The sequence below is a fragment of the Mangifera indica genome, chromosome 19 (assembly GCF_011075055.1).
Source record: "Mangifera indica cultivar Alphonso chromosome 19, CATAS_Mindica_2.1, whole genome shotgun sequence".
NCBI classification, from domain to species: domain Eukaryota; kingdom Viridiplantae; phylum Streptophyta; class Magnoliopsida; order Sapindales; family Anacardiaceae; genus Mangifera; species Mangifera indica.
Genome location: NC_058155.1, coordinates 5,428,276 through 5,453,070, shown reverse-complemented (window position 1 = coordinate 5,453,070; position 24,795 = coordinate 5,428,276). Strand labels below are relative to the sequence as shown.

The 24,795-nt window shown below is 35.5% G+C and overlaps 4 protein-coding genes across 4 annotated transcripts; 1 reads left to right on the top strand and 3 right to left on the bottom strand.

Annotated features, from left to right (window-relative positions):
* Nucleotides 1-1,422: 1,422 nt before the first annotated feature.
* Nucleotides 1,423-4,989, top strand: LOC123203673 (LRR receptor-like serine/threonine-protein kinase RGI5). Its single transcript, XM_044620119.1, has 2 exons — nt 1,423-4,252; nt 4,397-4,989. The coding sequence occupies exons 1-2, from the start codon at nt 1,423-1,425 to the stop codon at nt 4,777-4,779; spliced, it is 3,213 nt and encodes a 1,070-aa protein (XP_044476054.1). The 3' UTR covers nt 4,780-4,989.
* Nucleotides 4,990-5,513: 524 nt separating this feature from the next.
* Nucleotides 5,514-8,792, bottom strand: LOC123203047 (embryogenesis-like protein). Its single transcript, XM_044619208.1, has 2 exons — nt 8,195-8,792; nt 5,514-5,784 (listed from the first exon to the last, which is right to left on the bottom strand). Exon 1 carries the CDS (start codon nt 8,714-8,716, stop codon nt 8,207-8,209), a length of 510 nt encoding a protein of 169 aa, XP_044475143.1. The 5' UTR covers nt 8,717-8,792; the 3' UTR covers nt 5,514-5,784; nt 8,195-8,206.
* An 8,577-nt stretch (nt 8,793-17,369) lies between these two features.
* LOC123203276 (hypoxanthine-guanine phosphoribosyltransferase) lies at nt 17,370-19,417 on the bottom strand. The gene is made up of 3 exons (XM_044619586.1): nt 19,027-19,417; nt 18,519-18,683; nt 17,370-17,852 (listed from the first exon to the last, which is right to left on the bottom strand). Exons 1-3 carry the CDS (start codon nt 19,324-19,326, stop codon nt 17,754-17,756), a joined length of 564 nt encoding a protein of 187 aa, XP_044475521.1. The 5' UTR covers nt 19,327-19,417; the 3' UTR covers nt 17,370-17,753.
* Nucleotides 19,418-20,985: 1,568 nt separating this feature from the next.
* On the bottom strand, nt 20,986-24,750 carry LOC123203275 (polyadenylate-binding protein 3-like). The gene is made up of 7 exons (XM_044619585.1): nt 24,265-24,750; nt 22,952-23,727; nt 22,752-22,829; nt 22,542-22,631; nt 22,094-22,393; nt 21,463-21,645; nt 20,986-21,348 (listed from the first exon to the last, which is right to left on the bottom strand). The coding sequence occupies exons 1-7, from the start codon at nt 24,482-24,484 to the stop codon at nt 21,124-21,126; spliced, it is 1,872 nt and encodes a 623-aa protein (XP_044475520.1). The 5' UTR covers nt 24,485-24,750; the 3' UTR covers nt 20,986-21,123.
* Between the last annotated feature and the right edge of the window lie 45 nt (nt 24,751-24,795).

Genomic DNA, 24,795 nt, shown 5'->3' with positions numbered 1-24,795 from the left:
GAATTTGACGGGCATTATTAATTATTTAATTTTTATGGACAAATATATTTATTTAATAATTTGTATCTTATAAAAGTAATATATTATGTATTACAATTTTGAATATATAAATGTATATATTTATTTGTATTATTAAATAATTAAATATTATTTTATTTTTAATTTAAATTTATTTAATTATATGATAATATATATAAAATATCTATTTATTTATAATTTTAAAAAATATATATAATTTTATTAATTTTATAAAGATTTAAGCACTAAGTTAATTTATCTTGTTTTTTTTTTAATAAGTAAACACATTGCTTTAAAATAAAAAGATTTTTGCTATTATAATAGGAGTAATACTATGTGTATCTATTTTTAGTATATAATTTATATACACAGTGATGTGTCATCATATAATTAAGTAATTTTAAAATATGTATCATCATATAATAAAGAAATATCTAATCACATGATAATACCTTATTTATGTACATAAATTGTGTACAAAAAATGGGTACACATAGTTTTATTATTATAATAGTTATGCTACAGACCCTGACCGTTGGATTAGTTGCATCGTTAAATGCAGAGTAAATCCTAAGCGTCAGATCCTCAAAATCAGCGATCATTTCCGTGGAGCCCACATGGCTGTTGACATCCCTCAGATCGTGACACATGGAGATGTAGAGACAAACAAGGGCGATGATATGATATAACCGAAAACATTTTAAGGCTTCATTGCCTCTTCACCTGGATAACAAAACCAAGGGCAATTTAGGCCATCGAAAAAGCAAAATAAAAATATAATTTAATTTTTAATTAATTAGTAAAATAAAACAAAATAAAAAGCAGTGGCGCCCCACTCACTCGATTAAAAATCTTAATTGAACTCTGAAGTATTTAAATCCAAAAACAATACAGAACAAAACAAAACAATCAACTCACACCCTCTCAAAAACTTACGCTCTCCAAATCTCTCCTCTCAGAACTCTGCCACCACCACCACCACCACTCAATTCTGAAACCATTCACCCAGTTTGCGTATACGTTTCATGGCATGCATGAGCATGATGATGGAGTTCTGTGCATGCTTTCATCGAGCTTGCTAAGCAGAAGGAAAGGCCTGTATTTTTTTTTTTTGTTTGTTTCTTTTGATCAGAACCTCCATTGATGAAGGTTGACGATTAAAGATTTATCTTTGTTTTGTTTTGTGAAGTATAAGTTTCGAGTTCAACTCTTTAGTGTGAAGCTTAAGTATTGTTATGAATCTCTTTCACATGGATGTTGCCTCCAAGAGTGGACTTTCACCATCTTCTTCAGTGTTACTAAGACTTCCACCATTACATTAACCTTCATTTTCTCATCAATCCCAGTTCCTGAAATTCCATTAGCTTTCAAAGTTTTTTCCTTTTTTGGTTTTGGTTAATTTCTATGGCCGCTTCTTCTCTTTTGTTTTTCTCATTCTTGTTCTTGTTGTCAACAAACACTTTGGTTTCTTCACTTTCTCCTGATGGAGAAGCTCTTCTTTCTCTTCTCTCAGCGGCTGGTCCTTCTGCAAAGGCAAGCTCTTCAATCCTTTCTTCATGGGACTCTTCAAGCTCAACTCCATGTTCATGGCAAGGCATTACATGTTCTCCTCAAAACAGAGTTATCTCCCTCTCTATACCAAACACTTTCCTCAATTTGTCTTCTTTACCTCCACAACTCTCCTCTCTCTCTTCTCTTCAACTCCTCAACCTTTCCTCCACCAACATTTCAGGCACCATCCCTCCCTCTTTTGGCCAACTCACTCATTTGCGCCTTTTAGACCTCTCTTCCAACTCCCTCATTGGCTCCATTCCTCCGGAGCTCGGCCTACTGAAATTGCTTCAGTTTCTTTTCTTGAACTCCAATAGACTTTCTGGAAGAATCCCTCCTCAGCTTGCAAACCTAATTTCACTTCAAGTATTTTGTTTGCAAGACAATGTGCTTAATGGTTCAATTCCTTCTCAGTTGGGGTCTCTTGTTTCTCTTCAAGAATTTAGAATCGGGGGCAACCCATACTTGACAGGAGAGATTCCTCCACAGCTTGGACTTCTTACAAATCTCACCACATTCGGAGCCGCAGCCACTGGCCTTTCTGGTGTGATTCCTCCCACAATTGGTAACTTAATCAATCTTCAAACTCTTGCTCTTTATGATACAGAAATTTTTGGTTCAATACCGCCTGAACTTGGGCTGTGTGTGGAGTTGAGAAACTTGTATTTGCATATGAACAAGCTCACTAGTTCAATACCTCCTCAACTGGGTAAGTTGCAGAAACTTACTAGTTTGCTTCTCTGGGGCAATGCCTTGTCTGGACCGATTCCGGCTGAGTTGTCAAATTGTTCATCTCTTGTTGTGTTTGATGCTTCTGCTAATGATCTTTCTGGTGAAATTCCTGGTGACTTGGGAAAGCTTGGGGCTCTTGAGCTGCTTCATTTGTCTGACAATTTACTCACTGGTTTAATTCCATGGCAGTTGAGCAATTGCTCAAGCTTAAGCACTCTGCAGCTTGATAAGAATCAATTATCAGGTGCTATACCATGGCAGATTGGGAAGTTGAAGTACTTGCAGAGCTTTTTCTTGTGGGGTAATGCAGTGTCTGGAATGATACCTTTGTCTTTTGGCAACTGCACAGAGTTATATGCACTTGATCTTTCGAGGAACAAGCTTACTGGGTCAATCCCAGAGGAGATTTTCAGCTTGAAGAAGCTGAGCAAACTTCTGCTTCTAGGGAATTCATTATCTGGCGAATTGCCTAAAAGTGTTTCAAATTGTCAGTCACTAGTGAGATTGAGGCTGGGAGAAAACCGGCTTTCAGGGCAGATTCCGAAGGAGATTGGTCAATTGGAGAACTTGGTCTTTCTTGATTTGTACATGAACCGTTTCTCTGGTGGTCTGCCCTTCGAGATTGCCAACATTACAGTTCTTGAGCTACTGGATGTGCACGATAACTACATTACTGGAGAAATTCCATCTCAGTTAGGAAAGCTTGTGAATTTGGAACAGCTTGATCTCAGTAGAAACAGTTTTACAGGGGCAATTCCAGAAAGTTTTGGAAACTTCTGTTACTTGAACAAGCTCATCCTCAACAACAATCTTCTTACAGGGTCAATTCCGAAATCCTTTTGGAATTTGCAGAAACTGACTCTGCTTGATTTGAGCTATAATAGTCTATCTGGCCCTATTCCACCAGAAATTGGTTATGTGACAAGCTTAAGTATCAGTTTGGACTTGAGCTCAAACACGCTTACAGGAGAGCTCCCAGAGACAATGTCTAGATTGACACAGTTGCAATCACTTGATATTTCTCACAATATGCTATATGGCAAAATTAAAGTTCTGAGTTCTCTTACTAGTCTCACTTCCTTGAATATCTCCTACAATAACTTTTCAGGTCCTATTCCTGTTACCACATTTTTCAGAACTCTATCTTCCAATTCCTATCTTCAGAACCCCAATCTTTGCATATCCACGGATGGATCTACTTGTTCTTCAGGTCTCATTCGAAAAAATGGATTGAAGTCTGCCAAAACTATATCTTTGATTTGTGTGATCCTGGGTTCAGTGACCATAGCTGTTATTGCTTCATGGATTTTGGTTACTCAAACTCACAGGTACATGGCAGCGAAATCATTGGGAACATTGCCTTCTTCCTCAAGAGCTGAAGATTTCTCCTATCCATGGACCTTCATTCCCTTTCAGAAGCTCAACTTCACTATTGACAACATCCTGAGTTGTCTGAAAGATGAAAATGTGATTGGTAAAGGCTGTTCTGGGATCGTCTACCGGGCTGAAATGCCCAATGGTGATATAATTGCTGTGAAAAAGCTCTGGAAAACAAAAGGAGATGGAGAACCAGTGGACTCTTTTGCTGCTGAAATTCAAATTCTTGGACACATTAGGCATAGAAACATTGTCAAGCTCCTTGGCTATTGTTCCAATAAAAGTATTAAGCTTCTGCTTTACAACTACATATCCAATGGTAATCTACAACAGCTTTTGCAAGGGAATAGAAACTTGGATTGGGAGACCAGGTATAAGATTGCAGTCGGTTCAGCTCAGGGTCTAGCATATCTCCACCATGACTGTGTTCCTGCTATTCTTCACAGAGATGTCAAGTGCAATAACATACTTCTAGATTCCAAATTTGAGGCTTATTTGGCAGATTTCGGATTGGCAAAGATGATGAACTCCCCAAATTACCACCATTATATGTCCAGAGTAGCTGGTTCCTATGGTTATATTGCCCCAGGCAAGAATCTTGTTCATTTCTTTATTTTATGACATTAATTCGAATATTTTTCATGTTTGCATATTGTGATTCAGCTTATTTTAAGTTCTCTGTTCCATATCTAACATGATCATGCAACCAACATTGCAGAGTATGGATACACCATGCGCATAACCGAGAAGAGCGATGTGTACAGTTATGGAGTGGTTTTGCTTGAGATCCTAAGTGGCCGGAGTGCAGTTGAGTCCCAGGTTGTTGATGGACAACACATAGTTGAATGGGTGAAAAAGAAAATGGGAAGCTTTGAACCAGCTGTATCAATTCTAGATGCCAAACTCCAAGGTTTACCAGACCAAATAGTGCAAGAAATGCTTCAAACGCTAGGCATTGCGATGTTTTGTGTGAATTCCTCTCCTGCAGACCGACCGACAATGAAGGAAGTCGTTGCATTGTTAATGGAGGTGAAGAGCCCTCCTGAAGAATGGGGCAAAACTTCTCAACCTCTAATAAAACAGTCCTCAAATCAAAGTTAGATTTCTTATTATTTTTGTTACTTTTATTAGTTCTTTCAACATTGGTAACTGAGTTACTTTCTCATCCCAGTATACAAGGAGAGGAAACTGAGTGGAGGAAGAGCAGCTTTAGATGGTTATCTTGGGGTTTCTTGTACAGTTTTAGAATCATCAATGTGGCCTTTTTTGCTTTATGTTTTTGTTTGTTTTCTTATTTCTTCGCCATGTTTTTGCTCACTGATTCGTGTTACTTTTTTCCTGAATTTTTGCCTGAATTCAGGAAACTCAGAGACAATTCCAAATCCACCAGAATCTCAGCCTGATTTTAGGTTGAATATTGTCAGGGAAAGTATTCCAAGTTCAATACAAGAAAACAAAAAGGCTACCATGAGCTATAACCTTGTAGAGCCATCTTGAAATCTAGAAGAAAGAGTAAAACAAATGTGAAACCAAAAACAATTTCTTGCATACTGGTGACCAGTGATAGCCCTAGTGATAAAAGTAGTGATAGACTTAGAGATAAAATTTTTGGGGTTAACTTATCAAAAAAAAAATTTGGGGGTTAAAGTGAAAAGATATAATGAAATTTAAGAAGGGTTAGTATGAAATTTTAGGGGTTAAGAGGATCCCTTTGAGTATACCACTGTTGGTGACGTAGAATTTAACAGATCTATCTATACAATATGAGTTATAAAGCTACCATGTGATAGATCTATCTATAAAGTATGAGTTATAGAGTTACCGATAATGTTGGATGTGAAAAAAATGTGCTAGCACTATGAGTTGCAGAGTTGCTGTGAACTAAAATGGAGAAAATATTGTAAAGGGGAAAAGCTTGAGAAAGCAACTGATAATAAAAATGGCGGAAGTAGGACCAAAGAAGCAGGGAAAAAGGAGACAAGAAGAAGCAGGGCCATGCCCACTCCCATTCCCCACATGTCAAAGCCAGACAATAGATTTGGCTTTCCCCACTTCTCAGAATCCTTCACTTCACTTGTTCTTGGTCCACACTCTGTTTTAATTTTTCTGCAAAAAAAAGATCTCATAAGATAATAATCACAAACTCATTACTCTCAAACTTTTTTCGCATAAAATACAAAACAATGCAAGATCCAACATCCAGGTGCAGTGTTTTAACCTGGCAGGACATTGTTGTTACGGATATGGATACAAAATATGGAGAAAATATGATCAGGGTTTCTCTTTTAGATGATCAAAGTAAACATGATGAAAAAGAGAAAGGTGGAGGCTTAGGATATTTTGACTCTTGTTTTGGTGCATCTTCAAAGGGGATGTTCCTAGACAAATAGTTACAAGGGACTATGGACCAATAGGCAGTAGAGCCATGAACATCACATGATCAAAGCCTTTTGCCTTTCTCAACAGGAAAACCATTTCCAGCCACATATTTATTCAGCATTAGTGGGATGGACTGAAACCTTTGTGGTTCAGGATTTTGGAAATCACGATTTTTAGATGAAGACAGGAGTAATTCTAGTCTAATTGCGAAACTGTTGGCATCTTATGTCATTAGTGAATGAAAATGAAGTTCTACTTCAAAACGAATAATATCTACTTGATTAAGTTTTGAGGCAAGTAAAAAAAGGACAAACAAAAGAAGAATGAAAATGAAAACTCAATCCTTCCACTATTGGTTCAATTGCTTAACATCTTTCTTCTTTCGCTGAAAGCAACCTTCGAAGCAACCTTTGTCCCACAAAGCCATACTGGTGCATTTTCCAATGTTCCCCTCATGCCTTTTTAGGCTTTCCTTGTCATTGAAAATCTTATCTTCTTTCAAATGTAATGTAACACAAGCTCGAAGATCTGTCTCGTCTTTTCTCAATGATCAACGTTCAGGTTCCATTAGAATAGCAATTTGGTGAGTAAAACATCATTAGTGAAGTGTGTAAATTCAGGGCTTCTTTACATCTAATTTAAATCCAATTTTAAGTTCTAATGAAGGCGATAAAACTGTCTAATCATATGTAAATATCAACAGAAATGGTAATAGATTGCAGCAAAATAGACAACTAGACAATCTACATCTCAGTCAAATGTCACAGGTGATCTCACAGAAAAATTGCTTCAAAATTCTGTGTTGTAACATTATTACACCAGGCATCCAGAACCATAAACCCAGAAAAGTTAGGACGGCAGGGTTTAAGGTTAAACTGTTCTGCAGGATTTGTCATCGTTCGCAGATTATACTTCTGCTCCTGGTCTGTTTATATTAGGCGCTGCTTAATATTATTCCTAGTAATGATTGTTGACATAAATAATTTCCCCGGCTGACAATTTAACTTGTGAACCAAACTAATATTATGGGTGGATTTGAACCAAGTCAAATCCAAACAAAGGTCAATTCAAATTCAAGCTCGAGTTAGCTCGAATGATGAACATTAACACTCAGAAGAAAATGGAGAGTAGTAAAAAAAAGAAGAATCATTAGAGAAGTAATTGGTGCTGTGACGGCAGTGAGCCCCTGAAACCAAGCAGGAGCTTTAGTTTGAGTCTGGCTCATTGAGCTGAATATAAATTCAAGCCCAAGCTGACTCGACTCATATCCACTCATAGGTACCCTACCCTAATGAACCCAGATGGCTTGCTTCTTAATGCTTGTGTCTTTAATTGGAGCCACATTCAAAAAATGATCAGACTGCTCATCTCATTAGGGTTAAGGATAGAGGATTAGAGCTGTAATGAATTTGAAAGTGGGATTTTTTGTCCCCAGTGGATTTTCATCTAGGATTATATAAATCATACTACTTCCAAAGCAATAGAAAGAAAAGCAATTGAAATGAAAGCCAAAGGGTTTCTTGCTTCTCTAGTTCAAAACCATGCCATCCCTGGGAGAAAACTAATCTCGCCATATGCTCTTTAATTTCTCATAAACCTTTCACCCATTGCAATAATTCGATCTGAGAAGAAAGTAACAAATTGAAGTTTGAATCCAATTTGCGATCAACCTATTTTTGACCGATTGCTCTCATTAAATTCTTGCAAGCACATACAATTGGATTTTAGTTTGCATGTTAATTGAGTTAATACTTAAAACAACTGGATCATTAAACTTTACTAAAAATACCAGTATTCCAATTTACATAACTAGGAACTGAGTGCCAAAAATAACATTATAATACAAAACCTGGAGTTGAGAGATCAGTAATGTAGACTCTAGAGGAAGCTCAAGAAAAATTCAAAACTTCATGCATTTTAACAAAATCTCCGGAAAGGAACTAGAAAAGGACCAGTTTACCATTGAGTACAATATTCCAATTTCAAAGAATCCATACATCACAATAATTTGAATCTCATAGAATCATGCATCACGAAACAAAATTGAATGATCAAAATTATACAATACCACAAAAGATTTCTAAAAATTTATTATAAAAAAAATCATCTTTAATTCACTACAATAAATTTTTCCAACCTCATGAGTCAATCAGTCATCCAACTGTTTAAGCTCAGCTTTCAACTGCTCAATCTTGAGCCCCATAGAACTCTGCAAAGCTTCCTTTTCACTATCTTTTAACTTCCCCAAGAGCCCCTCAAACCTATCCAAAACTTCCTTCACAGCAATTCGAGCACACTCAGCTTCCTCATTGAAGTACACCGTCTCTTTTGACTCTATTGCCATTTCTATCTCCTCTCTCGCCTCTGCAAATTTCAGGTTTATCATGTCCACTTCTTTGTTGTAATCCAACTCGGCCCCTGACTCAGCTCCCGACTCAGTGCTGTAGGGTCTAGCAAGATGGGATTTCTGCAAGGTTAACGAATATGGGATTGTGCAAAATTGACGCTTCGAGAATGGGACTGGGTCGGCGCCGAGTTGGGGCTGAGTTGGGATCTGAGAGAGTGAATTGAGGAGAAATGGAGAAACGGGTCTTGGAGAAGACCTAAAAGGGTTCTTGAAGATGGATTTAAAGAGTAAAATTTGTGAGCGTTTGAACATTTTTGAGAGGTTTTGAGTCTTTTGATTCCCAGAAGAAGAACAGTAATTAATGTTAAACCCTACTGAGGACAGTCATCAATCCCAGACCGCTGTTATATGTACGGAGCTTGTTGGCACACGTGTACTGTGGTAACGTAACGCTCAGTATCTACACAAAATTTGAATATTCTAGTTAGGCCAAACGACTATTTCCCACCCAAGGTATGCTGTAATGACAAGTTTCCCCCCTTTAACTATGGAAATACCAAACACCCACCCATGGCCAGTTAAATTTAACAGAACCCTAACGCCTGAAAATTTTATCTCCTTTTGCCCCCCTAAAGTTTGAAAACAAAAATTCCCCCCCAGCCTAAGTTTAAGAAAATGGCAGTTTCACCCTAGGGTTTGGTTTTGAAATCTCCGGTGACCTCTCCGGCTCCGTTGTCGACGGCTTCTCCCTCCCGAAGAATCCTCTCCTTCCGGTGATCGGTTTCCTCCCATTTAGAGGCCCGATCGTCGCCGGAAAAGCGGTGGGAGACGAAGAACTTCGTCGGGGAAGACGAAGTTCTTCGTCTTCCCAGACGAAGACGAAGCCGTCGTCTTCGTCTGGGAAGACGAAGAACTTCGTCTTCCCCGACGAAGTTCTTCGTCTCCCACCGCTTTTCCGGCGACGATCGGGCCTCCAAATGGGAGGAAACCGATCACCGGAAGGAGAGGATTCTTCGGGAGGGAGAAGCCGTCGGCAACGGAGCCGGAGAGGTCGCCGGAGATTTCAAAACCAAACCCTAGGGTGAAACTGCCATTTTCTTAAACTTAGGCTGGGGGGAAATTTTTGTTTTCAAACTTTAGGGGGGCAAAAGGAGATAAAATTTTCAGGCGTTAGGGTTCTGTTAAATTTAACTGGCCATGGGTGGGTGTTTGGTATTTCCATAGTTAAAGGGGGGAAACTTGTCATTACAACATACCTTGGGTGGGAAATAGTCGTTTGGCCTTCTAGTTATGAGTAAAAGACATGAATATTATTATATGAGTATAATATAATAAATAATAAAAAATGTATTTATAAAAAAATTATAAAATTTGGATAAAAAATATGAAATACATATATATGGATTTAATATAATATATTATTAATAATATATTTATAAAAATATAATAATAATAATAATAATTTTAGTAATTTTTATAAAATTTCTAATTAAAATCGATATAATAATTTATATGTAAAATATTTAATTAATTATTATAATATAATACAATATATTCTATACTATAAGGTGAATATACAATAAGATTAATGAATGATCGATGCCTCCAATCCATGATGAAGTTATAAACAAGCAAAAAGTTTATCTTTTTGGGGGATAATGAAAATGAAGAGTTGAGTTTGACAAAAAAAAATACTGATTTGATGTAAAAAAATTATGTAAAAAATATTTTTACTATTATTATGAATATGAACCTAATGTAATGAATAGAGAATTTGGGGATTTGAAAAAAAAAAAAAATTTTGTCGACGTTATAATAATTAATTGAAAATTAAAGGCACACATTTGTACTTTAAACTTAGGTATCGAAACAATGCCATTTAAGATTTTTTAAAAATTAAGAAAAAAGAAAAACGAATAAAATAGATGTTTAATATGCGTTTAATATGGAAAATATGTAAAATACATGTTTAATATGTTTTAGGTTCAAAATTTTGAAATGTCATACTTAATACGCGAATTAAATGGGAATGGAATTATACACAGTTTTACTAACTCAGTTGGCTTATTTGATTCAAATTCAAATCAAAAAATTCGATTTGTTTTTAAAATTAAACCAAACTCAAGTTATGAGGTGTTCAATCCGAGTTCGATTTGAATTTATAGCTCAAATCAGTTATTCAAATTCGTAGTTTGGTTTAGTTCGAATTCATGGTTTGAGAATTAACTTGAATTTATAGTTTGAATTGGGGTTTGAATCGTGGTTCAATTGAATTCGAATTCATGACTTCGAATAAGTGATTTTGTATAAATTTGAACTACAAATTCAAACCATCAATTCGAATAATAAGTTCAAATCAAGCTAAGTCATAAATTTGAATCGCTGATTTAAGTAATGAATTCGAATTGAATCAAATAGAAACATTTTTATTCGAATCAAACTCGAACTATATTTAATTTTGACTCAACAAATTCGAATTAAACTCAAACCAAGCTATCTTTTATTTAAACTAAATTTAAACCAAAAGATGTTCTAGCTCGACCTAGTTTGCATCCGCCCTATTTACAGAAAGTATATATTAATATGATAGTAAGGTTATGTCACTGTTGGTTATACATAGGATTGGAGAGGTTTGCCAATGGTATATGACCTTAGCATAATCAAACATATGCAAATTTTCTTTGTTGCTTTTAACATTCTCCGTATCTCATCAAATAGATATGTTAAAAATTGCTCATTTCACTTTGGTGAGTTAAATTTTGTCTTTTACCTTGTCGATAGAGGTTACATAACTTACTTATTATCTTCCTAAATAAAATATATCTAATTTTGTATACAAACAACGGTATGTTATTATATTATTTGATCATTAAAAATTAAATATAAAACAATTCTCAATCATACGATGATATATTATTACTTATATATAAAAGTTATACACATAATTTTATTTATTAACGAGAGGGGAGTATCAATGGAGGCAGTTGTCCCCTGAACTTGATTTGTTCAACCGTTCCAGGGAAACACAAGTGACCATACCAAAACCAAATCCTCAAAAGCATCTCCCCAACTTAAAGTTTCAGTATTATCAAATCCATCAAACTCTACCAAACCCATTTCCTTGACATATAAATTCCCTCAGTGTCTCAACATAGACTTAACCATCAGGCTTCTCATCATCTCATGGCTCGCCAACTTCACTTCAAACCACCAGCACTGAGCACATCTCAAGGAGGGCTTGCCGCGGCATCTCTTCTCTTGTGTGCTTTTGCATTGTTTATGTGTGCTTCTCATTCACACAAATGGCGCCGTCGCTGGAGGGCTGCCTGTTATGATTTTCTCGATGAAGATCCTGTCATAGAGCTCAACAATGAGGTTGTTGTACAGCAGCAAACAACATTCCAGGAGTATCAACTTAGTAATGGGGATGAAAGCATGTTTAGTTGTGAACAGCAAGGAGTCCCAGTTTGGCAGAAGAACATACTTATGGGAGGAAAGTGCCAGCTACCTGATTTTTCTGGTGTCATCATATATGATTCTGAGGGAAATGTTGTTACTCCTGCAAAAACTCCTCGTCCGCTGCTTACCTGGAAGTAATGAGACTGCGAAACTCTTCAGAATGCTGCTATAGTGTTCAAAGTTCTTGTCTGGAACTCTTGATCTAGCCAATATTAGAGTTATTTTCCACTGTAAGAACCTTGCAAGGTTCAAGTGTACTCGGATCTTCTTTGACAAGATGAATGTCACTTGATCTCTTATGTGCATTTGTCAACACAACAAACCAACTTCATTAGTCATAACTCTTCGACAAGGATTTCATGCTGAAGGCCATGTCGAACTTACATAATTAAAAAGAACATGAGCTGAAAATCAATCTAGACCCAGAATCACCATTCCATTACCATATAGATAAGAAATTACAAATATTACTAAGTAAACTACAAAAAATTTCATTCAACAAATTTACAAATAGAAAAAGAAAAAATTGTAATGCATATTTGATCTAGAATTTTACTATTAACTAGGCCGTTTTGATCTCTTGTCAGTCCGTCCTGTAAACCCGACAACACTTGGTTTTGAAGCACTAGATTTCCCTGAGCCGGACTTTGTTCTCTCTGTTTGCTTCCTCCCACCTGACAAGGCTTTTTTGGAGTCACTTGTGGTGGATTTTGACTTTGATACCTTAAATGTTGGCCTGGACGATTTTGCAGGAGCAGATGTTTTTCCAGAGTTTGTGGATGAGAATTTTCTTGTTTAAGGAATGGGTAGATGAAAACTAGGTAAGGACACTACAAGATTTTTCAGATGCAGATTTAGTCTTGTTCTTTTGATTTGACACTAACCAATTTAGCAATCTTCTCCTTGTCCTGCATTATTTTATCCCTGGCAACGTCCTTCCAAAAATTATCGGTAGTGAGAGATTTCAAGCTCTCATCCTTTCTGATTGCCTCCTCTGTATGCTCAGCCAATAAGCTTGTCATTTTCCCTGTGAAAGTAGGAGGATGTTTCAAATTGATGTGGAATTTAGCCTCCAATATTCAAAGATAATAAATTGCCAGGCATTACAATAATTTCTTTACTTGATCAGAAAAGTCTCTGTCCATATAAACAGAGCCAAAGAAAACATAAAAGAACTTTCCTAGTTAGAAATAAGTTCATCTTAACATGGAAAAAAAGAAAAAATTATTAAAACTGAAGATGAAAAGAGAAAAAAAAAATAAAAAAGAATAAATGTAGGCCAAGAAAACTGCTTTTTAGCATATTTCCATGCGATGCATTGTTCTTGGTCAATATTCGGTAGAATCATAGACAAAGAACATAGATCAAACAGCAAGGACTTTGTGGAGCTGAGTGTTTAGAACAATTTTGCAGAGCACACACAAAAAAGTTGGTTAACAGTATTGAAATTTCTGACTCTGATAAAAGAGAACAAAAGAAATCATTTATTGACAATAATCTCATTTTTACCTTTTGCACCCATAGAAGCAGTTCTTCCAGTAAGATGCAGGTAGTTGATCTAAAATGCCAAAGAACATGAGAAAACTTTCAACCGAGAGAAAAGAAAGGCACATTTGGAGGGGAAAAGAAAGAAAGACAGTGGAAACTAAAAAAATGACAACAGATATGATCTACATCCAAGTCTAGTCCCCCGGCAGCCAAGTCTGTGCAGACCAATGTGGGGCTGTCTCCATAATCTGCCTCCATTTTGTTGAGATTTTCAACACTCTGCTTACAAGAAAAACAGTTGAGCTTGCACATTAAAGAAACATTCACGTATGTTTGGCATCATTTTTTTTTTGTCTGCTCTCAAAACATGTTTCTGGTAAGATTTTTGCTCAGTTCATGAAATCATATAAGCTTCAATTAGTAAATTAGACACACTAAGTCACTGTGCATAAAACGTTTATTCTTTTGTTCTACAAATTGTTACTATTTTGAGTAGCTAGATATTCAAATAAATTTCAAGAGAAAAGAATTTATATTTTATATCCCTTTCCAGTCAAATTATATATTTTTTAATTAGACCACCTTATATGTCTTGAAAGTACATTGTGTTAATAGTTAAAAAACAGACATAATCAAAATGAAATAAAAACTATTTTATTGATAGGAAGAATTATATAGATAAACTAGATAGTTTGAGAAGTCCGTGACCTCCAATTTTCTGACCTTTTAAGGTGTCGAAGATCTCTCACAATCAACCAAAGCTAGCTACCCAAATAAGAGAAACTCTAATATTTTTTTTAATAAAATAAAAATTATTTCATTAATTGGAGAGTTATAAAGATAATTTAAACAATTCGAGGAGTCTAAGACCCTCCATTTTCTAGTCGTTCAAGTTGTCGAAGACCTTTCACAATCAAACAAAGTTTATTACTCTCAAAATTAAAAAGCTTAATATTTTTTTCTTCTCTTCCCCTATTTGAAACCAAAACACTCTTTTTATAATAAAACTATCCTATAGGTTGAGGACAAATGGTTTGATGCAAACCTAACCTCTCACCTGTTAATTATTAAAAATCCAAATACCCATCCGTTTTTTAAATTTTGTCGTTATTGTTAAGGATAAAATTTTCATTTATCAAAATATTTTTAAAAAACTAAAATCTATCACATTTCCCCTTAAATTTAAAAATCTAACAAATTTTCCCCACCCAATGTTTGAAAAATTAACATTTCAATTTAGGGTTTTCTAGTCACCACTGTTGCCAGTCGAAGATAGAGACATCAACAATCTCCCTTCCTTCTGGCTTCTCTCTCAACCTCACTCCATTTCCATCCATCATCGATTAACCAAAACCATTGATGAAGAGGAATTCCAAACACTGACGAAATTTTAATTTTTCCAAATGGCGACGAAACCCCCTAGGGTTTTTCCATATGCTATTCTAGATATCAACGAAACCCCTCTAAGGTTTTTCCAGATGGAGTTGTTTTTATCAGGAGATGAAGAAATGTCTTCGTCAATCAGTGATGACCAGAAATGAAACAAGATTGAGAGAGAAGTTGGAAGAGAGGGAGAACACTGTTGTCCCCATCTCTAACCATCGACAGTGGTAGCTAGAAAAACCTTAGGGTGAAATGTTAATTTTTTAAATGATAATTTTATCTTTGACAATATCAACAAAAGTTAATAGATAGTCATTTGGCCATATATGTGTGTGTGTGTGTGAACTTGCATCATGATACATCACATAGACACAATATTAGTAAAATTCCACCTAAAATCAAGTTCAAGCATCAAGCTTAAAACTTTCACCATAACCAGAAAGCAAAAATTAACAAAAATGAAATCCAAAAGAACTTGAAATGAAAAAACCAACAAAACAACTAAATAAAGATAACAAACCTAAACGAGAGGCAACCAGTAAGTCAAAGTCCTTTCAGAACCAAAACCAGAACTCAAAACAACATCATTGTCCTCCAAGACAGAAAAAATCCCAACACACTCAATTTCACTAGAAACAAAAACACCCAGAAGCCCCTTCACAGCCTTGATCACCTCTTCTCATAAACCTAGTTTCTCATAACTTGACATAACTTCGGAGAGCATTTCAATTGAACATGTGTTTTGGGGTTCAATCATTTCTGCAATTTCTTTTTCCTTTTATAGTTTTTTAAGTGTGTCTGATTGTACTCTTTGTATTGAATGCTTGCAGATACCATCACCTAAGTGGGATCACCAATCAGATTGATGTTGCTTCTTCAGTTGAGCTGAGTTCGGATGTTTGACGTGTCGTCACAACTCTTAAGAATAAATTAATAAAATAAAATAAGAGGAATTATTTAGTCGACCAGAATGTCCAGCAACAAACGCACAAAACTCATGTTTCTTTAAGTAAATGGCCAAAAGATTTATTCCCACCAAAGGTTTACCACATTCCCAAAGACATATTCGGGGTTTTAAAAACCTAAATACCTAGTTATGACTATTAAACTTAAATAAAATTGTTAGTTATGAGAGATAAAATTATTATTTTATCACTAAACCTTCAAAATTGATATCATTTTCCTCTATTTGTTTAGAAAACTAACAATTTCTCCTGAAATTAAATTTCAAAAAATTCACTTTTTCTCCAATTTAGGGTTTTATACTTTTCAATTTTTTTTTTGTAGCCGCCCCCCAAACTTTTTGAAACTTTTTTCACCTCTATTTCTAGGGTTTCATCTTCGATGGTTCTAGGGAATTTGATTGTCAACTGATCTTCTCTGTTGAATTGTGGATGATGAAGCATCTTCCAAATCTAGACAATAACACTGTCCTTTCGTCGAATTTTTAGACGACACTGATTTTGTTGGATCAAAAGATGTTGCTAGATGTCGTCTGTTTGCTGAAGTAGTTTTTCAAATTCTAAGAGGAAAATGATAAATTTTTAAAATTTAATTATGAAGAAAATTATTAATTGTTTAAATTAATGAGAGAAAATAATATAAACTTTTAGAATTTATAAGTGAAATAATAGTTTTACCCTTATATTTAACTAAAAATTTAACAAAAATTTAAAAACAGATAAGTGTTTGAATTTTTAAAGTTTCACAGGTAAAACTTAGATGTAGATAAAACTTGGGTGGGAATAAGTCTTTTGGCCTATGTAAATTAACTTGTGCCTCCCCACCATCAGATATTTAATTTATTTATAATACTACATATATTTATTGATGTCGATATGATATTCTTAAATTTTACTTTTATTTTTCACCAAAATATTTTAAATACTATAAAATTTGGCTTTACTCGGAAATACTTGAAGTCCTGATATGAATAAAACCAATCCCAAAGTCTAGTGTTCGCCAGAAGGGCCTAAACAAAAACACCCACATTCTTATTTTTGGGTGCCTGCAGCCAAGCAAACGCTCTTCTGAAATATTAAACAAAATACAGTCATTTTGAATTATCCAGACTGAGTCCGCATTTGTTATTCGCATTTGTGCAAAGACTTTGCCTTTGCATTTTGTCTTCATGCAAGAGGCTTTGGTAGCACTGGAACACCTGGGAATGTAAACACCATTACAATTCAAGGTTTATACTTCGCAAACTATTGAGACTGAGTCTTAGTATGTAGTTTAGATATATGCACCCTGCAAGGTTAAAATTTAACTAAGACGCCATATCCATGAAATCACCTTGAGCTTGGTAGAAACAATATTGAACAGTTTCAAGCCGACATAACTTGAAACCTATTAATTTAGAAGACACTGTCTGTAGTTATTCTTCTATGTTGGTCATGAATTCCTTCAGATTTGGTTATCAAGCCTTGTTGGGTATCCCATCAACCCCTGCCCAGATCAATGCATCTCTTGTGCAATAATTCATCTACCTATACCATACACATACTGTTTTGGGATACAAATGAATTCACCGCATCTTACTTTCACAACATAAGATTCGAACTCAAAAAAAAAAAAGACAATCAATTAATATCTTATCACTACACAAATGAACTAATAAAGGAAAATGAAGTAGTTATCTTAATAGAGTTCCATTGATTCTCAACAGCAAGCTGATTCAGAAGGCTACAGAGCTTGTCTAATCTTGTTGCAGATCAAAACAAGAGAGTGATATATTCAATTTCATTTTACAACTTTCAAATGAACTAAGTTTATAATGACTTCCCAGTGGGAAAATATAGAGTAGAATTCAAAATTCCAGGACTAATGATATATTCAAAGTTAAATATTTGAAGACAAATACTCAATTTAATGTAGAGACCGCTGCAACTTTGCCTATTTATCTTACCAGAAACTGATATGAGAACGACACATGGTGGCAAAATCAATATTCTATAACATTATTAAGGTTATACTTCATTGAATACTTCAACTGCTCCAGGGTAAGTTGTAAATCAAATTACTGGTAGCATTCTGGCTTCAAAACACCAACATATGGCAGGTTCCTATATAGTTCAGCAAAGTCCATTCCATAGCCTACGACAAAGTAGTCTGGACACTGCAGACAAAGAGTACAAAGAGATCATGTTCACATTAACATCTATCACCAGCCATGACTGTCATATATAATGATAACAGAGGAACAAAATTACAAGTATTGTGATTACTGATTAGTTGGGAGTTGAACAGAATCATAAATACACATGAATCATCAATGATGAATCTTAAGAGAATGAACCTAATGCAAATATAACCTTCCACAAGTAAAGTTTTTATCTTTGTATGAACAAAGAAACAGTTTAGCTTAATTATCGACGAATGATTACTATGAAGGAATAAATGAAAATGATAATTTCAATCTTCCCAAAATGAGCTGAAAGGCATATAAAATATTATTCATCTTAAACACTATCAGTACAGCCTTATTAAAGTGTCAAGATACGGTTGACATCATAAAATCACTGGTCATGTACTTGTGTGGGAAGCAGAGGTTACTTCCTAGGAAGGCCACAGGAGTCAGGACCCTAACGTAATACCATAACATAATGGGAAAGTATTGCACACATTTGACTAGTATATGGTTTCGGTCAAGTATATCAAAGAATTGGAGCAGTGTGCTTTATAGGCCACATGACTATTTTACATGAATTTGCGAAAACGCGTTGCACTCTGATACATACATGTGCTTGCACGAACACAAACACACACACACACACAATCTTACCTGAAACCCAGAATAAAATTTCCCTTCACCCACTAGCTCCACCTCAACTTTTCGTCTCGCTGGCTTATCTAGGAGAGTGCATACTGATACAGAGGCAGCTCCTTTCGATTTCAGGTGTGCAATGAGACAAGACAAAGTGCATCCTGTATCTACAATGTCCTCAACCTGAGACCATAGAATAACTATAAAAACTTTATAAAGTCCATAATATCATAAATAAGCAAAAAAAAAAAAAAAAAAATCACTAACTTTGCACTCCTAACTCCTAAGAATGTAAATATATAATAAACTTTGTCTTCCCGTAAAGTGTGTATACCAATAAATTCTTCAATGAACTCCCCTTATTAAAATTTTCAACTCAGACCTTCAAATATATGAAATCAGAAAATCCACCATAAACCACCCTGAATTTATCATAAATTTCTGTTTAAAGTTTCATAAAATTTATCTGAAACCTCGTTACAACAAAAAATATCTACTTAAAATAAGATAAATAAAGTGAGAGTACCAAGATAACGTGCTTGTCCTGAACATTGACTTTAAGGTTCATGGAAATGGAGGGGGCTTCATTAGAGTGAGTACCGGAGCCGTACGATTCAGCACGAATGAAATCAACGGACAGAGGAAGTGGTATTTGGCGGACCAAGTCAGCCAAGAACAAGAAAGCACCGGTGGCGACAGCAACCACTACGGGCGGTGGCGAAACGTGTTGGAAATCGCGGGTGATTTGAGCTGCGAGCTCGGCGACCCGGTGAGAGATTTGATCCGGCGTCCAGAGGACTTGCTCAATGTGAGAATCTAAAGACATGAGAGGAGAAGCGAGAGGTGCGATGAAGAGTTGAATTTCGGAATTTGTCAATAGGAATAAGTCTAACTGGAAATTTTCTTTCGACCTGTCACTTCCTGTCGTATTTATAGCATCCCTCACAAGTTCGACTGTTCCAGTTTTGTGTGAAAAACCTATATTAAAATTAATTTTAATATAATTTCTTAATGTTGAATTGATTCAATTTGATCTAATTTAATAGAAAATTATCTATTATTAACTAATTAAATCAAATTTTTATGATTAAATAATAAAATAAAATATTTAAATAAAAATAAAAATATAATATGAATAATTATAATTAGATAAAGATATAATTATATATAATCTATAAAGATTTCAAAGTTTCACTATAAAAATACAATATATAATTATAATTTAAGTAAGATCTTTAAAAAACATATCTACAATTTGACTAATCCATTCAATTTGTTACTATTTAATAATAAAATAAAATTTTTAAATAAAAATAAACAATAATACGAGTAGTTATAATTATATAAATATATAACTATATACGATCTATTAAAATAATATTTCTTAAAAACATTTATGTTGATTAGAGTCGTGTCAAATTACTTTCGTGTAAATTTTAGTATTACTTAATTTAATTTTGAGTCATATTAGAGTGACTTAAAATAAATTTTATATCAAAAAATTTAATTTTAATTTGATTTTTTTATTTTATATCATATTAAACCTTATTAATAGATTGTATTGAAAATTATCAAATATATTTTGTTTGTTAAGTGGAAATTGTGGGCCTAAAATGCTGCCATTTTTGTGTTCATGTGTATGCCTGAAAAAGTGGGCCAGCACAGCCCGAGCAAAGAAAGCCTAGCCGCTAAATTACGGGTCATGCCATTAGGCAGTTTTTCAATCGGCTCTTTGCTTAATCTCTCAAACAACCGCTACAGTCCCAAAAAAAGGCCAAAAAATAAAATGGTTTGACATGGCAAATGAGAGCAAGTGTTGTGTCTTTGTATTTACTACCATTGCTTCATTCACCTAACAGCTTTTATAATCATATAATCTTTCCATCTTTGTTGGCTACATATGAAGTTGAATTACATACCGATTTTGAATTTATGGATATAATTTGTTATTGCCTTTTTAATGTGACATATCTCAACTATTGTCTCGATAACCTTCATATCACAACTTCCCACTCAACGGCTTATTGAGCCTTCTTTTCGCAACTATTGCTCACCCTCAACACCTATTGCACATAAGCCACATTGCTTATGCTTTTGACCCAACACACTCTACAGTGCTGTTAGCTTACTCATTGACTAGTCTCATGCTTCATTTTCCAGCGTTTCCCAACTGTGCTATCATAGCCAAGCATTCCCTACTCATTGACTAGTCCTCTGCCCTTGCCATTTGCAACAATTTAGTGTTTGTCTCTTACATTTGAGCCTGCTCCTCAGGCTTGTGCGATGCCTTGTGCACTTGCTGTGTGTGTTGCTCCGATGCATTTGCTTTTCTGTTGGGCACGCACCTCTATGCCCTTGCACTTATGCCCCTACAAGTGTGCCTTCTCGCAGACTTGCTCAATGTCACCGTACATGTCTTTGCCCGACTTCACTCATTACCAAACATATCAAATGACACTCTAAATAGCTTTTGTCACTCCTTGGCTGTATAACATTAAAATACTATTTTACCAATATTCCAAATCAAATCCTACAATAAATGTCCACTCACATAAAAACATTCTGTAACTGTATACGTAAATAGAAAAACACAACTCCTTAGGAGAAGAAGAATCAAGGCACTTTATTCACTCAGAGCCAGCAAGCCAAGCTTATCATTGACATCAGATCTAGCTTTAGCTTCCTGGAGTACAGCCATTGCTTCAGAAACCTTTGTCTTCAGAGCTTCAGGAGACTCAATGAGATGAAGCACCTCTGTTTGGTCCATCTCCAGCAACATCCCAGTCACCTTCGATACATGAGCAGGCTCAATACTCTCCACAAGGGGATAAAGTTGTTCACCAAGCATCTGTATGTGCAGCAAGATAAGTAACCCAGTTAGGCTTTCACATTTAAATGACTACTAGAAAAAGAAAATATTGATATTTGAGATACACAAAACCTGGAAGAAAATATTGCATACCCTTGTGCGGTCAGCTGGGCTGGCAGATGCCAGAGCAGATGTCAGTGTTGAAATTGGTACAGGCCCAGGTCGTGGGGCTTCTCTAGGAGTCACAGGCATTGCAGAAGCATCAAAGGACATTGGCATCATTGAAACAACAGACGGATCAATTCCATTTCTGGCATTATTCAGGTATCTAAGTCCCTATAGAAGTAATCCAAAAGCTGAAAATGAGATGTGTGTCCAACATATATCAGAGATGAACATATAATTAACATTATTACTAAAACAGATTAGCCAAACATGAGCTGGGACTCATGATCACCTAAATATTAATCACAGAAGTTTCAAAACTAATATTGTTAGACTTCTACATACAGCAACATTTAGTAGAAACCAGCACAGCACAGAGTTCCCAGCCTATTAGATCCTTAAAGTGAAAAAATCATTTAGGAGTTCATGCAGTCCCCGCCTATTAAAGTCTTAAAGATTAAAAATTAAGAAAGTTGTGCTAAACAGGTCTTACATTTGAAAAGAAAAAAATTCGCCATATTTGTAAATTTAATAAAATAGGCATACAAATTGGCATTAGTATTTAAATCATTTGAATGATGCAGGAAAAGTAGGAATTAAAGAAAGATTTTTAACACACCTGTGACTGCTGCATTTGTTGGGGGTTTCCACTTCGTCTCACACCCCCCATCCGCTGACCTGGCTGTCCTTGCCTTTGAAGGGGGTATGGTAGTATAAAATTTGGTCCACCAGGATGCATACCAGGAAAAATTTGATGCTGAAAACTGTATCCCATGGGCTGAGAGGGCATTAAACCAGGAGTACCTTGACCATAATAAGGCTGCTGAGGACCAAGCCTAGCTGCCCCAGGATGATACCCAGGAATTCCTGAAGCCAGGGGTGCCATTGCACCTGGTGCTCTGATTTGACCAAAATGTGCCTAAAAAGGAAAAATATAATCACCGGGCTCAAACAATATAAAATATTCTTTCCACAACATGGCATGTGTAAATATTCTACTTCCAAAGAATGGCTATATCTATAATAAAGGGTCTCCAATATGACAAAACAAGCAACCCTAAAATCACCTGCAGCAAAGCCTTTCTTTCATCTTTGCGTTGGGCCACACCAACATAAAGAGGTTTCCGGCCAATCATCTTTCCGTTCATCTCATTCAACTACATCCGAAAAAAAAAAAGTGCGAAAAACTTAAATGCATAAAGTAAAAAACCAGGCAAGTAAATTATGCAAAAGCTTGGTTGACAGAAGTTTCTGAGAATAAACACTAAGAAACTTACAGCTCTTGTGGCTTCCTCTGGCGAAGAAAAGGCAACAAAACCAGAGCCTTTGCTCACCCCATTTGGATCAAGCAAGACCTGGAAGAGATATATTTGAGAGAAAAACCAACAATATATACGTACCAGCATAAGAGGCAAAAATAATAAGAACAGTCAAAAGAGGAATTAAAAACTAGGAAGTAATAATGTTAAGAGGATACCTTGCATGATGTTATAGTTCCAAATTCAGAAAATAATTCCTTCAGTTTTTCATCATTGATGCTGTCATCCAGATTTTTCAGATATAAATTAGCAGCTCTCAATTTTTCGTATCTACTGATTCTTTCCTGTTCAAATTTAGCTTTCAACTCAGCCTCCCTCTCTGATCTCTTTTGTGCTCTGCCTACATACCAAACCTTGTCATCATTGGTGGTTCCATTCAACTTCTCCACTGCAGCAGCAGCAGAATCTGCATTCTCATAATTTACAAAACCAAAACATCTAGACTTTCCATTTGAGTCCTTCATAACTAGCGCACTGTTGATGGAACCATAACGACCAAAAACTTTCTGAAGGTCCTCATCAGTGGTCTTTTCAGACAAATTGTTGACGTAAACATTAGTGAACTTAGGTAAAGCACTTTTCTGAGCCCTGTGTTGGCGTCTAACAAAAACACCAACATAAACTTGCTTATCATTTAACAACATGCCATTCAACCGCTGAATAGCATTCTGTGCAGCTTCCTCATTTTCAAACTGCACAAATCCATATCCTTTCGACTGACCAGTGCTGTCAAGAGCGACTTTGCAAGAAAGTACATTCCCGAATGCAGCAAAAGTGTCTTGCAATGCCTTGTTATCAATTGATGCATCCAGGTTCTTAATAAAAACATTGGCATATCCACTTTTGCGAGTGCTAGGATCTCGATGAGAATACATAATCCTAATAGGTTTCCCATTGATGCACGTGAAGTTCAAAATCTCCTTGGCGTTAGCAGCTGCAATTTAAATTTCATAAAAAGACCCAATACAACATTTAGAAAAGAATAAGAAAACATAACAGAGAAAACAATTACTTAAACTCGAAACAGAAGTCCCACTTTCCGCTTAATCAATCACTAACTACTTTATGTGTGCTGAACTTATATTTTGTATATCACACAGAAAAGACTAAACATAATAGATTACATAGAACCTGATGCAAAGCACAACCATCCAATTCCCATAAAATTAACGTTAACCAGCGTAGAAATAGAAATTTTTCTAGTAAAACCAACCTGTTGATATCTCAAATTCTTGGACATTTGAAAGTAAACTCAGCACACCAATAATAAAAGATGATGAGACCCTTAGATTGTTCAGTTAATTTACAACCCATATTTATAGAGAGAGAATCAACATACATTAAATTGTCATAAAACAAACAGGAAAAAAAAAAAAAACACTCAAAACGATCAAATGACTTTCATCATCAAAACCAAAATACACTTGTTTCTTAACTGAATTAAATTACATTAGATTGAAATTAAAATTACCGTCTTGTGGATTGGCGTAATTTACATACGCATAACCGAGCGAAGATCGCTTGTTTAAATCACGGCAAACCCTAACGGAAGCCACATGAGCCACCTGGTTAAACAAATCATACAATTGATCCTCGTTCACGTTCTCTTCCAGATCCCCTACGTACAGCGACACCTTTCCGAACCCCGCCGCCGCCGCCACAGTCCCCGCTGCTACTCCCGCTGTAGCCATCTCTCTCTCACTCACTCAATCAATCAATCAAACCGAACGGCAACAAGAAGGAAAAATTGAAACTAGGACAATGATCCTCAAACTGAACCTAAAAGAAAACAACCTCAAAATCAACGCGAATATAGAGAAAAACTCCGGTTTGGAGTGTGCCGTGATATAAATGGAATGTGAATTCCGATTTATGTATATATTTGTTCAACTTTTTTTTAGTTATTTTTGGTTATTTCGGTTTTTGTTTTTTATCCTCTGGATAGCGAAGGAAAGAGGAGGGAAATGGAATGGCTCGACCAGCAAAGAATTTATACACGAAT